Source organism: Culex quinquefasciatus, chromosome 1 (assembly GCF_015732765.1).
Source record: "Culex quinquefasciatus strain JHB chromosome 1, VPISU_Cqui_1.0_pri_paternal, whole genome shotgun sequence".
In the NCBI taxonomy this organism is placed as follows: domain Eukaryota; kingdom Metazoa; phylum Arthropoda; class Insecta; order Diptera; family Culicidae; genus Culex; species Culex quinquefasciatus.
The window spans coordinates 35,496,368-35,513,676 of NC_051861.1; the positions used below are offsets into that span (position 1 = coordinate 35,496,368).

A 17,309-nucleotide genomic window follows, 5' to 3' on the forward strand; every position below is an offset into this window, starting at 1 on the left:
TCTATGACCATATGAGCCATTTTACATGATGAGTTCGTCCATACAGGTTTCAGTACAATTATCTTCAAACGTCTACACAAAAAAGATAATAAAATATTAAAAAATCTGTATCTTTGAGAACAAATTTTCTGATCGATTTGGTGTCATGGCCAAAGATGAAGGTTTAGAACTTTTCAGAAATAAATAAAAAACGTTACTTAATCCACCCTTAGGTGGTTGGCGCCTTCCTCACATTTAAAGGGTGCCATCCAAAATGCAAAAATGGCGTAAATAACACTTAAGTGCTTATAACTTTTGACAGGGTTGTCAGATCTGCAATCTATTGAACTCGTTGGAAAGACCAAAGAAAGATCAAACGACAGGTTGCATGATAGATTCGGACAACGTTTTCATCAAAATATCTGGGATCCAGACTTTAAAAGTTCATGAAAAACACTTAAGTAAGCATAACTTTTGATAGGGTTGTCAGATCTTCAATGTCTTGGACGCGTTGGAAAGGTCTTAAATACCTTTCTAAAAATGTATAGCATGACGGGTTTTCTTACAAAAACCACCCTTTTTACAATCTTCCGGACTTTTGTAAAATCGTTTTTTAGCATAACTTTTGAAGTACTTAACTAAACTACATAATTTTTAATAGCGACTTATGGGACCCCAAGACGGATCGAATGACACCAAAACGGACAAAATCGGTTCAGCCAATGTCGAGATAATCGAGTGACAATTTTTGATCAACATCCCACCACACACACAGACATTTGCTCAGAATTTGATTCTGAGTCGATAGGTATACATGAAGGTGGGTCTAGGAGGTCTAATTGAGAAGTTCATTTTTCGAGTGATTTTATAGCCTTTCCTCAGTAACGTGAGGAAGGCAAAAATCTAAAAAAGTTTTTATTACACTATTCATTTGACACAAAAACAATTCTCTGAGATTTCGGTCATTATATTTTTGATCGATTTGGTGTCTTCGGCAAAGTTGTAGGTATGGATACGGACTACACTGAACAAAATGATACACGGTAAAAATTGTTTTGGTGATTTTTAATTTCACTTTTGTCACTAAAATTAGATTTGCAAAAAAATCTTTTTTATTTTTTTAGTTTCTAATATGTTTTAGGGACATCAAACGCCAACTTTTAAGAAATTTTCAGAACGGAATTTTTAAATCAATTCTACATTTTTCAAAAAATCGAAATATCGGTCGCAAAAATTTTTCAACTTCATTTTTCGATGTAAAATTGATTTTGAAATCAATAAGTACTTTGGTGATATTTTTATATAGTGCACCGTTTTCATGTTATATCCATTTTAAGGTAACTTAAAAAAAGTCTCAGTTATTCATTTTTAAAAATAAGTGTTAGTCCACTTTTGATTTTTTTTTAAATTGCTGAGATGATTCTATATCTTGCTTTTTTTTAAATTTGTTGATACGACCCATAGTTACTGAGATATTGCCATGCAAAGATTGAAAAACAGAAAAATTGATGATTTCTAGGCCTCACACAAACAACCCACCAAACTCAAATTTAAACAATTTTCCCCTGATAAGCAAAATTAATGCTTATAAATGCCGAAAAAAAAATTCCACAACCTGAAACAAATCTGAATGTCCTGACCAAAATTTGATTTTTTTTTTCAATTTCGGGAATTCCCGGTAAAAAATATTAATATTCCCGGGATTCAGGAATTCCCGATTTTGTAACAAATCCCGGCAATTCCCGGGATGGACACACTAGTTGGTTTTCATTCATTTAACATTTTTTAAAAGACTTTATTCCTAAATGTAGAATCAAAATTCCAATCAAAAAGTACCTTACATAAATTTCGATATCGTGCACCATTTTCAAGTTTTCTAGAAACATTTTTTTACAGATTTGTTTCAAAAACATTGAAGATTGAACCAATGGCTGCTGAGGTACAGCCTATGAAAAAAGCAATCAGGAAAAGAGAGGTTTTCTGAACATCACCAAAATAGCGTAAAAAATTTAAGAGACATTAACCCAGCAAATATAGTCCGAATTTCAATGTAAAAATAAGAAATTATCATGAAACTTATGGATCCTTTGAGTTAGAATATTTTCAAAATTTGATGTCAGCCGTAACATTTGATTTAATTGAAAATAAGTGTTGATGGGTTCTATAAAAAAAGTTTTTTTAAGTTTTAGTTGCCACCCTCGATAAGTTTCGAAAGCTCCGGAGAAGAAAAACAATAAAAAAAGAAAAAAAAATCCAGCAGCTCAGCTCACACAGGAAAAGTGGCGGTCCCAAACACAATTAAGCAGAGATAAATTGATTCCGGAATACGGAATTAAGCAAGGGGCTCTGACTGCACGGGTCCCGATCCACGGGGGTGTCTTATTTATTCACATGAGCAACGCCGAGCGGGAGGACCCAGATTGCTTTGAATGTGCGTATTATGGTGATTGTTTTTCCTGTTTTTTTTTTCTTCTTTTTTCCTGTTTCCTCGGAGCTTTGCCGAAGGCTGAAAAATTCCTGATGCAGCATGGGGAAGACCACCGGGAAATTTCACAAGCCACGTGTCGGGCCACGTGGGACGACGATCCGGCTGAGGCTGCTGCTGTTGCTGTCAACATCGTAAATTATTGACTTCACATAAATCAACCGGCGAGCCCGGTACCGCCATTTCAGCCACCGAGAAGAGAAAGCTTTCGGAAGCGTACCGTGAAATAGGCTGTTGCCTCTTTGCTAGACTTCCTTCGTGCGTTCCGATTGCTGGTGAGGCAAGCTCGAAAGTTCACGGTCAGGTGGCCACGAAAATTGGGAGAAAAATCCTGGTGGAAAATGCTTAGAGGATTGAAAATTTGCCTCAAAAACTAAACTTTTAAACATATAAAGAATAGATTTAAATTGAAGTCAAGAAAAACCCCTGCAACATAAAACCATTATTCAAATTTCCTGCGCAACAAACTAACTTTTCTTGTCCACTTTCACTCTTATCGCAAAAAGCTCTGCTCTGCTAGTCCCGTTCACCAGGACTTTTGCATTGGAAAAGTTTCGACGTTTACAACCGAAACTCGTTCCACTCTCTGTTATCAACAGCGTCGTTGGTTCGTTCAATTACCGGAAGGCATCAAATTTCAAACTAGAGAAGGACCAAATTGAGAGTGGCTAAACTCTGTGTCTAGAGCACCGGGAAATGTGTTTTGTCACCAAACGTTCCGTTCAAGTTTTGAAAATTGCTTATTACACAGCTTGAGGAAATTTAAGAAAGAGAGCAGTTCTCTCAAATTTCGGTCATTCCATTTTTTGAATTTTTAATCCGACTGAAACTTTTTGGTGCCTTCGGTATGCCCAAAGAAGCCATTTTGCATCATTCAATTCTCCATATAATTTTCCATACAAATTTGGCAGCTGTCCATACAAAAATGATTTATGCAAACTCAAAAATCTTTATCTTTTGGAGGAATTTTTTGATCGTTTTGGTGTCTTCGGCAAAGTTGTAGGTATGGATATGGACTACACTGAAAAAAATGATACACGGTAAAAAATTTTGGTGATTTTTATTTAACTTTTTGTCACTAAAACTTGATTTGCAAAAACAATATTTAGATTTTTTTAATTTTTGATATGTTTTAGGAGCGTTCTTTTATTACGTAACGCGAAAAATCGGACTTTTAGACCCCTCCCCCTCGTAACAAAATTTCCATACAAATTTTAAAAATTTTGTATGGAGCGTAACACGGCCTCCGACCCCCTCCCCCTTCTGCGTTACGTAATAAAAGAACGCTCCCTTAGAGGACATTAATTGCCAACTTTCCAGAAATTTTCAGGTTGTGCAAAAAATCTTTGACCGAGTTATGATTTTTTTAATCAATACTGATTTTTTTAAAGAAATCGAAATATTGCTCGTAAAAAATTTTCAGCTTCATTTTTCGATGTAAAATCAAATTTGCAATCAAAATGTACTTCAGTGAAATTTTGATAAAGTGCACCGTTTTCAAGTTAAAGTCAAATTCTCTATATTTTGCTTTTTTGAACTTTGGTGATACGACCCTTAATTGCTGAGATATTGCCATGCAAGTGTCTAAAAACAGGAAAATTGATGTTTTCTAAGTCTCACCTAACAGCCCACTATTTTCTAATGTCGATATCTCAGCAACTAATGGTCCGATTTACAATGTTAAAATATGAAACATTCGTGAAATTTTCCGATCTCTTCGAAAAAAATATTTAAAAAAATTTTAAGCGAAGACAAACATTCAATAATACGCCCTTTTAAAGTGTTAGTCTTGGTTTAAACACTTTGAAAATATTGTTTTCGAAAAGATCGGAAAATTTCACGAATGTTTCATATTTTAACATAGTAAATCGGACTATTAGTTGCTGAGATATCGACATTAGAAAATGGTGGGTTGTTTGGGTGAGACTTAGAAAACATCAATTTTCCTGTTTTTAACCCGCCTATTCTTTATGTAAACTTATGTCAAAAACAAAAACAATGACTTTTATATCCCGCCGTCTGACATGCATGATTTCTAAAACCCGCCAAACAAATCGCAGCAAACTGAGTTTTTTTTTTTTTTACTGTGAACAGACACGGACCACTGCGACACTTGCGTATCTATTGTAGTATGATCTGTTCTCAGGTTTTCTGTTTTGCTGCTATACACAGCCTGCCGAACGATCGTCTTCCGTAGCGCTATTGTTTGAGCGAGACAGTTTTTGACGAATTATTCGAGCAGTTGCCCCCTCTCATTCCCCAAACCAATCACTCAATGCCATGCCACACGAGCACGAGAGACCGATCCGAAGACGTGGAGATGAGCGAGATTGAGGGGAAATCTCGTTTATTTTTGACCCATCTAGAGATCGTTACCGATCATATAGCCCAATCTTCAGCTCGAATTTTGCCTGAGAGCATGTGACCGAGTCGAAAGTAGCATTTGAAGCTCTTCTCTGTGTATTGCTGCAGAGTTCTTCAACGCTCAGACTCAGTCGCCAACAGATCGTCCGAGAGATTGGATGTGATGGGTTTTGGGAGGCTTGGGACTTGACAAATCAATTCCCGCAGCAGCCGAAATCCCCTCTCGACCGCCACCTACCCCTTTTGCCTCGCCAGATGGGTTTCAAGCCATCGACCTTCCGCTTACAAAGCGAAACCCGTACCACTAGACCACGGGAGCTCGGCAGCAAACTGAGTTAAACGGATGAACATTTCTTTGTCAAATAAAATTATTTGTTGTTGACTAGTCAAGCATCTCTGCCGATTTTTTAAAATAATAAGTTCGATCCTCCTGAGCCTAGATTTTAGTCAAGGAAGGTTTTTTTTCCTTGTAGAGCCTTTGCACCACCTCGACCAGTAATTAGGAATATTGTGGTATGACCCAGTTTAAAATTTGCGAATCAGTCTGGTCGGCTCAATTGAGTTGAGACGACCGTTTGTTGATTTTGCACACAGTCCCAGTTTGGTTCAATTCTGTGATTAAATCTAGAACTTTGCTGGGCTTCAAACTCCATACATCGGCAGCTTTCAAAAACCCACTTCCAAGAATGGCTAATGTATGTTTATGTTCTGAGGTTTCAGTCTGATCATTACATTAGCTACATGCACTACTTTCAGCCCAAATCTGAATTTCAAAAAAAATATTCCTGAACAGCCGCTGAGCCAACCACAGATAAAACTGACTACGGCAAGCCAAACGATTCTTCATCCAAAAGACTTGTTCGTACGAATTTTGGTGGTTTCAGTATCAGGACTATGTCGATGAGTGTGAATGAGAATGAGAACCGTCCTCAGATATTTTAAGAAGTAAACCAAATCGAATAACTCATAAAAAACAAAGCAAAATAAGAAACGTAGTTTTATTATTAAAATACAACTTATGACTAGGTAGATCACAACATTACAAATCCGAGCGACACAATTCACGTTCACTTGGTCGAGCGAGGAAAGGAGCGTTTTCCAGGGCCTTTTAAGGTGGGATCCGGAAGGCGTTCGCAACGTGCTGCCGTCCCTTTGGCCTGGTTGATGTGTGCTCGGTGACGGCACGAGCTTCCGATGGTTTGGAGCGAAATCATTTTGAAAGCTGTTTAATGAATAAAAACTACCTAAATGATAAATAAAAAAAGCAAAAATATGTACTACTAACCAATCCTTGAACCAATCGCTTGCACGCCCGTCAAAAATTTTCACCAAACTGAAAATTATGTTAACAACACCCAGTTTGCTGCGATTTGTTAGGCGGGTTGTAAAAATCATGCATGTCAGACGGCGGGATATAAAAGTCATTGTTTTTGTTTTTGACATAAGTTTACATAAAGAATACGGCTTAACACTTGCATGGTAATATCTTAGCAACTACAAGTCGTATCAACAAAGTTCATAAAAGCAAAATACAGAGAATTTTCTCAGTTTTCCAAAATATTTTTTCAAAAGTTAGCAAACATGAGCACTGCCCCTGATCGCATAAATGTCCCATATGCATTTTCAACTATTTCGAGTTATTGATGCAGTTTGGTACAAAATTGTGTGCTCTTTCCAAAGAGCCTATAACATCCAGTACTTTGTTCAAGAAATCAGGAGGAAATCCAGTTTTTTCTCGAGAACATAACACGTAGCCTTATGTATGGGACAAACTTTAAATGCGTTTTTCTCAGCTTGCTGTTTTTGCATATGGGACATTTATGCGAACATGGCAGTGCACTAACTTTAAAAAATGAAAAACGGCGATTATTTTCAAAAAAGCCACCTAAAAATGGATTAACATGAAAACGGTGCACTTTATCAAAATTTCACTAAAGTACTTTTTGATTGAAAATTTGATTTTACATCGAAAAATGAAGTTGAAAATTGTTTGCGACCGATATTTCGATTTTTTGAAAAAATCAGCATTGATTAAAAAATGCATAATTCGGTCAAAGATTTTTTGCACAACTTGGAAATTTCTGAAAAGTTGGCATTTGATGTCCTCTAAAACATATCAAAAAATAAAAAAATAAAAATAGTGTTTTTTTTTGCAAATCAAGTTTTAGTGACAAAAAGTTAAATAAAAAATCACCAAAATTTTTTACCGTGTATAATTTTTTCAGTGTAGTCCATATCCATACCTACAACTTTGCCGAAGACACCAAAACGATCAAAAATTCCTCCAAAAGATACAGATTTTTGAATTTTCAAATATAATGTTTGTATGGACAGCTGCCAAATTTGTATGGAAAATTTAATGGAGAATCTAATGATGCAAAATGGCTTTTGGGCAAACCGAAGGCACCAAAACAGTTTCAGTCGGATTAAAAATACAAAAATTAAAATTCTAGAAAAAGACCGATTTCGTGGAGAATTGCTCAAGAACAAAAATTACTCTGTTTTTCAACTTTTTGGTTTTTTTGTATTTTTGTATTTTTGTATTTTTGTATTTTTGTCTTTTTGTATTTTTGTATTTTTGTATTTTTGTATTTTTGTATTTTTGTATTTTTGTATTTTTGTATTTTTGTATTTTTGTATTTTTGTATTTTTGTATTTTTGTATTTTATTTTTGTATTTTGTATTTTGTATTTTTGTATTTTTGTATTTTTGTATTTTGTATTTTTGTATTTTTGTATTTTTGTATTTTGTATTTTTGTATTTTTGTATTTTGTATTTTTGTATTTTGTATTTTGTATTTTTGTATTTTTGTATTTTTGTATTTTTGTATTTTTGTATTTTTGTATTTTTGTATTTTTGTATTTTTGTATTTTTGTATTTTTGTATTTTTGTATTTTTGTATTTTTGTATTTTTGTATTTTTGTATTTTTGTATTTTTGTATTTTTGTATTTTTGTATTTTGTATTTTTGTATTTTTGTATTTTGTATTTTTGTATTTTTGTATTTTTGTATTTTTGTATTTTGTATTTTTGTATTTTTGTATTTTTGTATTTTTGTATTTTGTATTTTTGTATTTTTGTATTTTGTATTTTTGTATTTTTGTATTTTTGTATTTTTGTATTTTTGTATTTTGTATTTTTGTATTTTTGTATTTTTGTATTTTTGTATTTTGTATTTTTGTATTTTTGTATTTTGTATTTTTGTATTTTTGTATTTTTGTATTTTGTATTTTTGTATTTTTGTATTTTTGTATTTTTGTATTTTGTATTTTTGTATTTTTGTATTTTTGTATTTTTGTATTTTTGTATTTTTGTATTTTTGTATTTTTGTATTTTTGTATTTTTGTATTTTGTATTTTGTATTTTTGTATTTTGTATTTTTGTATTTTGTATTTTTGTATTTTTGTATTTTTGTATTTTTGTATTTTTGTATTTTTGTATTTTTGTATTTTTGTATTTTTGTATTTTTGTATTTTTGTATTTTTGTATTTTTGTATTTTTGTATTTTTGTATTTTTGTATTTTTGTATTTTGTATTTTGTATTTTTGTATTTTTGTATTTTGTATTTTTGTATTTTTGTATTTTTGTATTTTTGTATTTTTGTATTTTGTATTTTTGTATTTTTGTATTTTTGTATTTTTGTATTTTTGTATTTTTGTATTTTTGTATTTTTGTATTTTTGTATTTTGTATTTTTGTATTTTTGTATTTTTGTATTTTGTATTTTTGTATTTTTGTATTTTTGTATTTTTGTATTTTTGTATTTTTGTATTTTTGTATTTTTGTATTTTTGTATTTTTGTATTTTGTATTTTGTATTTTTGTATTTTTGTATTTTGTATTTTTGTATTTTTGTATTTTTGTATTTTGTATTTTGTATTTTGTATTTTGTATTTTTGTATTTTTGTATTTTTGTATTTTGTATTTTTATTTTGTATTTTTGTATTTTGTATTTTTGTATTTTTGTATTTTGTATTTTTGTATTTTTGTATTTTGTATTTTTGTATTTTTGTATTTTTGTATTTTGTATTTTGTATTTTTGTATTTTTGTATTTTGTATTTTTGTATTTTGTATTTTTGTATTTTTGTATTTTTGTATTTTTGTATTTTGTATTTTTGTATTTTGTATTTTTGTATTTTTGTATTTTTGTATTTTTGTATTTTTGTATTTTGTATTTTGTATTTTTGTATTTTTGTATTTTTGTATTTTTGTATTTTTGTATTTTTGTATTTTTGTATTTTGTATTTTGTATTTTGTATTTTTGTATTTTGTATTTTTGTATTTTGTATTTTTGTATTTTTGTATTTTTGTATTTTGTATTTTTGTATTTTTGTATTTTTGTATTTTGTATTTTTGTATTTTTGTATTTTTGTATTTTGTATTTTTGTATTTTTGTATTTTTGTATTTTTGTATTTTTGTATTTTTGTATTTTTGTATTTTGTATTTTTGTATTTTTGTATTTTTGTATTTTTGTATTTTGTATTTTTGTATTTTTGTATTTTTGTATTTTTGTATTTTTGTATTTTTGTATTTTTGTATTTTTGTATTTTTGTATTTTGTATTTTTGTATTTTTGTATTTTGTATTTTTGTATTTTTGTATTTTGTATTTTTGTATTTTGTATTTTTGTATTTTTGTATTTTTGTATTTTGTATTTTGTATTTTTGTATTTTTGTATTTTTGTATTTTTGTATTTTTGTATTTTTGTATTTTTGTATTTTTGTATTTTTGTATTTTTGTATTTTTGTATTTTTGTATTTTGTATTTTTGTATTTTTGTATTTTGTATTTTTGTATTTTTGTATTTTTGTATTTTTGTATTTTGTATTTTTGTATTTTTGTATTTTGTATTTTTGTATTTTGTATTTTTGTATTTTGTATTTTGTATTTTTGTATTTTTGTATTTTGTATTTTTGTATTTTTGTATTTTGTATTTTTGTATTTTTGTATTTTTGTATTTTTGTATTTTTGTATTTTGTATTTTGTATTTTGTATTTTTGTATTTTTGTATTTTGTATTTTGTATTTTTGTATTTTTGTATTTTTGTATTTTTGTATTTTTGTATTTTTGTATTTTGTATTTTTGTATTTTTGTATTTTTGTATTTTTGTATTTTTGTATTTTTGTATTTTGTATTTTTGTATTTTTGTATTTTTGTATTTTTGTATTTTTGTATTTTTGTATTTTGTATTTTGTATTTTTGTATTTTTGTATTTTTGTATTTTTGTATTTTTGTATTTTGTATTTTTGTATTTTGTATTTTTGTATTTTTGTATTTTTGTATTTTGTGTTTTTGTATTTTTGTATTTTTGTATTTTGTATTTTTGTATTTTGTATTTTTGTATTTTTGTATTTTTGTATTTTGTATTTTTGTATTTTGTATTTTTGTATTTTTGTATTTTTGTATTTTTGTATTTTTGTATTTTTGTTACCTTGAGTGGTGCCTCGGAGTCGTTGCTTTCGTCGCTGCTGGAGAAGCTGGACGTGGACGAGTACCGGCGGTCATACCACTGCGGGCGACCGTGGCCACCATCGCCCCCTCCCTGGTAGATCGACCCGGTGCTGGTCACGGACGTGGACGTCGACGGCTGCGGACTCACGCAGCGCCGCGCGGAAACTCTGCTCCGGCGCACCGGAATTCGGGACCGGAACGATGCAGACTTCCGCAGGGACGACATCGTGCTGGCATCGTTTCCGACGCTCTGAACTGGGGTGACTTTGGTTGGTTATGCCTCTCCGACGACGGAACTGTGTTGTTGCATAACTTCAGGACGGCGGGAATCTGTGGGTTGGAAAATAACGCAGGAAAATTAAATTATAATTGCAAATAATGCAAAGTGATGAAGAAATGCTTCTTGGAGGTCTGGCTGGTGAATATGTTAAGTTTCAAAGATAAATGGACTTGCAAACCAGAAAATTTATCACATTTTCTCTTAATCTCAAAACAAAGAAAAGCTTTTCCATTGAAAGAAAAGCACACAAATCAAATCCATCTTGATAAAGATTGAAAACAATTTCCACAATGTTCCACCCGCGCGAGGAAAGCAGCATACGGCGGGCTAGATTGGAAAGCTCCCGGCCCGGCAAGAGATGGAAGAAGCGATTAACGGAGTTGAAATTGGCTCGTAATACACTCGGGTGCGAGGTTCCTCTTACTTGCCCTTACGGCGAAAAGCGTTTCTCCATGGGTGCTCTATAGATACGTTTATAGCCAAGGACGGATGAACTTCCGGCAAGCTCTCCCGGGGTGTATTGGGAGGGATAGCTAGATTGATCTGGTCCGCGAATCCACCAAGTAGTAGCGGCAGCCTTGTGTGCGGGGAATAGTTCCAAGGTTTTGCTTTCTGCGTGAGGATGCATTGTAGTGCATTTACAGCATGGACGTAGATGTGTGTAAAAGAAAATAAATATAGGAAAAAGTTATTGTAAACTTACTTTAAATCTTTAGAGATACTTTTTCTTATGATTTGGATTGTTTTTTTTTTTTCATTAATTTATGAAAAGCTATTTGGCTGTGATAGAACTCCTCTCAAATGCACGCCACTTCCCCCTCTTTTCTCGCAGGACCTTGTCGCTTGATCCTAACTTTCAATTTGGTGTAAATGGCTCGTTATTACGAAAATTTCATCCTCCTGTTAGCCCCCAAGTTGGAGTCCCCAAAATTGACGGTCAAACTGGGAATCCTTTGTATTGGCCGAAGCTAAAAATACGCTCTCATCGCTCGATTCTATCCGTATTAAACTATATTCTAATAAAAAGTTGTTTTATGTCGAAGCTACGAAGACGGCAGGATGCACCTCGTCTCTGCACACAATTTTAATAGATCTTTAATGCCCATGTTCACATAAATGTCCCACATGCAAAAACAGCAATCTCAGAAAAACACATTTGAAGTTTGTCCCCCCCCCCCTTTTTGAGGTTACCGTAATCTGGGGTGAATCGGGACTACAGTCTGAATAGGGACAGCAGTTTTTAGACCACTTAAAGCTTTTAAATTTGGAAATGGATGTACACATTTTGTTGGCCTGAGTCTGTTCTATCCGAAACCAACCAGAAAAATCAAAATATTGTGCTCCAACATGGTTAAAACTGCTGTCCCAATTCGCCCCATGTGTCCCGATTGACCCCAGTTTACGGTACGTGTTAAGTTTTCACGAAAAAACTGGATTTCCTTCTGATTTCTAGAACAAAACACTGGATGTTATAGGCTTTTCTGAAAGATCTCACGATTCTGAACAAAACTGCATCAATAACTCAAAAACGATGAAAATGCATATGGGACATTTATGCGATCAGGGGCAGTTCATGTCTTCATCGTAAATTTTATAGTGCAGCGCGTGAAACGCGACTAAAAACCCGATTGATTCCGCTGGGTTTCGGAGCATCCTTTCATTGGAGCAAAAAGCGGGGGATGCTGTAAAACCGGGGAAAATGGGGAAATGATTTATTCATATTTATTGAATGAGAAAATTGAAGTCAGACTCTCTCGCTCCCTCGGAAGAAGTGCCACTAGCTTCCTGGTTCGAATTCCGGGTTTCCCGGAAATGGAAGATTGATGGAAATCGTGATTCGATGGTCGAGAGATAGCGGCCAGCGGTGGACGTTCAAATTATGGGATAATATGCTAATAAATTATTTGCCCTCACTTGCACACAGGGCCAGGTGAAGGAATAAATTTGCGAGCTTTCATCGGTGGGATGAATGAATGGGAGTGAAAAGGTCATCCGGCATTTTACTGGGTAATAAATTTAGTGAACGGGAAAAATGCATTTCTTGAGCATTTTGGTTGGAATCTAGGTTAGGATTGACAATCTCTCGCAAATTTGAAAATGAAGCTATGAAATGAACGATTACTTTTTAAGGGCAAAAATTCGCGAAAGCAGCGATGAACGGGTCGTCGACGGGCTGAGTAGGCCAAAAAAAAACACGATGTATTCGTGATTGAGGTTTTGCAGCGCGACTGTGTTTCAAATGTAGGTGACGCCAAAATGAGGTTACTTGCCTGAAATCGTATGCCTTTTTGCCGGATTGAAGAACAAAATTGATTTTTCTCACGCAGAAAAATAAGGCATATTTGAATCAACAAAACGTTTTGTTGATTTGAAAAACATATTTTTTGTTGAATCAACGCTAAACGTCAAAGCAACTATTTTAAAACAACAAAAGACTTTTGTGGAATCGAGAAAATCAAGGTTTGATTCAACGCAAAATCGGCGTTGATTATATTCAACAAAAATTTTGTTGATTCAAACCTCGTACAGGCTGATTCTACAAAACTTTTTCTGCGTGCATGATTCCCTGCATCGATTTTAATGAAACTGGTTGCAAAGACAATTCTCTAAAGAGAATTTGCAGCAAAGCTAAAAGACTACTGTCGCCACCTATGAACAAATAGCGTAAACCTAAGATTTTTTGAAAAAATGTGTTTTTTCCTTCATAATCAACATTTTTATAAAACTTATGCCGGATTCAGATGAGAAAAATTATTTCCAACAAATTGGTGTACAAGTTTCCAATATTTGTTTGATTTTTCTATGAGAAAACTGTAAATTTAGAAAAAAGATAGTAATTTGGACTATTTGGCAAGAAAATCTGTCAAAAATCAATAAAAATTGTTGTATATACGTAAACACATCTATTATCAACTATTTAACTGGTTATTTCATTGATATATACGGGAAAACTCATTTTATCGTGTTCCAAAACATGTTTTTAAAAGAAAAAGTTCACAAATTTTTGCGCACCCAAAAATTGATGTTCATTATTTTAAAGCAAATTTTTTTTCTCGTCTTTTGCAACAAGTTTCATTAAGATTGGTGCAGGGAATCATTAGAAAAAAGCGATTTTGTTCTTCAATCCAGCAGAAAGGAATACGATTTTTGGCAAGTAACCTCAATTTGGCGCCACCTACATTTGAAACACAGTCGCGCTGCAAAACCTCAATGGTAGAGCGTTGCCATTGTGCGTATTCCGTGTATATTTTGACAGAAGAGCAATTCTCTTTCTCATAGAAAAATCAAACAAATATTGGAACATTGTACACTAAATTGTTGGAAATAATTTTTCTCATCCGAATCCGGCATAAGTTCTGTAAAAATTGATTATGAAGGAAAAAACATTTTTACAAAAATCATAGGTTTACGCTATTTGTTCATAGGTGGCGACATGTGTCTATTAGCTTTGCTGCAAATTCTCTATATAGAAACGATGTATAAAAATTCAAAAATCTGTATCTTTTGAAGGAATTTTTTGATCGATTTGTGGTCTTCGGAAAAGTTGTAGGTTTGGATATAGACTCCATTAAAAAAAATGATACACGGTAAACATTTTTTGGTGATTTTTATTTAACTTTTGTCACTAAAACTTGATTAACAAATAAACACTATTTTTAATTTTTATTTTTCGATATGTTTTAGGGACATAAAATGCCAACTTTCCAGAAATTTCCAGGTTGTGCAAAAATCTTTGACCGAGTTATGCATTTTTGAATCAATACTATTTTTTCAAAAAATCGAAATATTGATCGCAAAATTTTTCAACTTCATTTTCGATGTAAAATCAAATTTGCATTCAAAAGTTCTGTAGTGAAATTTTGATAAAGTGCACCGTTTTCAAGTTAAAGCCATTATTAGGTGACTTTTATTGAAAATAGTCGCAGTTTTAAATTTTTAAAATTAGTGCACATGTTTGCCCACTTTTGAAAAAAATATTTTGGGAAACTGAGAAAATTCTCTATACTTTGCTTTTTGAACTTGGTTGATACGACCCTTAGTTGCTGAGATATTGCCATGAAAAGGTTAAAAACAGGAAAATTGATGTTTTCTAAGCCTCACCCAAACAACCCACCATTTTCTAATGCCGATATCTCTGCAACTAATGGTCTGATTTACAATGTTAAAATATAAAATATCCGTGAAAATTTCCGATCTCTTTGAAAAAAATATTTTAATTTTTTTTAAATCCAGACTAACATTTCAAAGGGCCAAACATTCAATATTACACCTTTTTAAAATGTTATCCTTGGTTTATTTTTTAAATATTTTTCCGAAAAGATCGAAAATTTCAAGAATGTTTCATATTTTAATATTGTAAATCGGACCATTAGTATCGACGTTAGAAAATGGTGGGTTGCTTGGGTGAGACTTAGAAAACATCAATTTTTCTGTTTTTAAAGCTTAGCCTGGCAATATCTCAGCAACTAAGGGTCTTATCAACAAAGTTCAAAAAAGCAAAATATAGAAAATTTTCTCAGCTATTCAAAAATATTTTTTTCAAAAGTGGGCAAACATGTGCACTAATTTGAAAAAATGAAAAAGTAAGACTTTTTTCAAAAAAGTTACCTAAAAATGGCCTTAACTTGAAAACGGTGCACTTTATCAAAATTTCACTGAGATAGGGTAGGGTAGTCATCAATGAGACACTATTGGTTTTCAACTTTCAAAGATTTTTCTCAATTTTTCATCAGCGTGTTTTAATGAGCTTTTTGTTGCATTTTCTTTCTTTTAATGTGTTCTGACATTGACCAAAATATGAGATCGATCCGACATCTACTGCCAGAGTTATTCAACTGTCTCTTTGTAGACGCACTTGGCAGGAACAATGAGACACACTACGAAAATCAAGATTTTTCTAGTAAAACATCATGTTTTTGTATTGTTCCATTGCAGGTAACTCGCCTTAAACATTTTAGAGCAATTTCGCCAACATGAAACTTTAATTAACAAAAGTTATCCTGAAAAGTATTTAAATTTTGTAAAATTCGTATATTTATACCAAATAACTTTGTATTTTTGGTTAAATGAAGTTAAAACTCTATAAATATGCCAAAAATCACTTTTAATTCATGTTTTGAAAGATTTCCATAGATTTTGAAAAATTTAATGAAGAAAAATCAAAGTGTCTCATTGTTACCCATGAGCTGAAATGAGTGGGGAACAATGAGACAGTCCTGGATACTGGGTATATTCTAAATTTTGGCCAAACCTAATGAAAGGACATTGTAGCCCAACTCAATCCCTATGGAACGTCGAAATTTTTTTAAAGAAATATTAGTTTTGGTGTAAATGGCAGCCTACGAGCGAAAAAGTATTTTTTGTCCATAATTTACTTTTACACCCCTGAATCAAACATTTATGAATAACTTTTCAAGGGAGCGTCCATAGCTTAAGCCACTATTATAGCAGACGTGTATCCAGTAGACACACCTTTCCTCCAAATACTCTACCCTACTTTTTGATTGCAAATTGGATTTTACATCGAAAAATGAAGTTGAAAATTTTTGCGACCAATATTCCGATTTTTGAAAAAATCAGTACACCCAAAATTCAGAGTCGAGATAATCGTTCTCTCAAAATTTATTGAGGGCTCAGTGCCAAAATCGATAGAATAATGGTACCAACTCACACCATCATAACAAATGAGTTCATTCGTTAGTTGAATCAATAAATCTCCAACAAGTGTCATACATCGACTTCTGACTTCTCCTTGGTCACCAAGCTGTGGTGGCCGAGGCAGCTAAGTCATTGGATTGGTTTGTCAAAGGTCTCTGGTTCGATTCCCGTTGTCGACACTTTTTTGTTTGACGGATGAACTTTTTTTGCAAATGAACCTCGAGAGAATAGTTCTATCGCCCATCTCGAGCTGTGTTCTCTGCGTCCGTGAATGGTTCCACTATTCTCTCGACTCGAGACCATCATTCTCTCGGACTAGCGCTGCCAGTTTTGGGTGTTTTGATTCAAAAATGCATAACTCGGTCAAAGATTTTTTGCACAACCTGGAAATTTCTGAAAAGTTGGCATTTTATGTCCCCTAAAACATATCAAAAAATAAAAATAATATTTTTGCAAATCAAGTTTTAGTGACAAAAGTTAAATAAAAAATTACCAATATTTTTTACTATCAAAATCCTTCAAAAGATACAGATTTTTGAATTTTCATACATCGTTTCTGTGATGATGCAAAATGGCTTCTTTTGGGCATACCGAGGGTACCAAAAAAGTTTCAGTCGGATTAAAAATTACAAAAAAAAAAAAAATCGAATGACCGAAATCTGAGAGAACTGCTCTGAAGTGCTATCGGGCAATGCAGCTAGGCTTTGGTGACGATATTTGCAACCTAGGTTTCTAGTGGGCGTAGAAATGTAAGAGAGGTCGAAAAAGGATAGAATCAAACAGAGAACATAGATTTGGGTGTAGATTTTTATTCAACGTGATGAATATACTTTCTAAATTCTTGGATATTTTATTGAATTTTTAGTTTGGAGTGTGTTATGATTGTTCGGATTGTTTGATTGAAATAAAAAGACGTTTAATATTTTTTTGCCTATTTTTTGGATGGTTGTATTTTTATTTCAATATAACGCTAGCTTCGTAAACCTAAGTGTGTATGTGTGGGGTTGTTCTTTTGTGTTTGTTTTCAATATAAGAAGATACTTATCGGGTAGTTGTTTCAAATAGATTAACTTACAATGTCGCTGTTGATTTTTT

General features: G+C 32.3%; 1 protein-coding gene across 1 annotated transcript in view; it reads right to left on the minus strand.

The window, feature by feature from the left end:
* LOC119769508 overlaps window positions 1-17,309 on the minus strand; it is a 198,193-nt gene that overhangs the window by 28,085 nt on the left and 152,799 nt on the right. Inside the window, exon 3 of the mRNA XM_038262225.1 lies at window positions 10,257-10,606. Within this exon, the coding sequence (XP_038118153.1) occupies window positions 10,257-10,502 (246 nt within the window). The 5' untranslated portion in view covers window positions 10,503-10,606. The remainder of the gene's footprint in view (window positions 1-10,256; window positions 10,607-17,309) is intronic.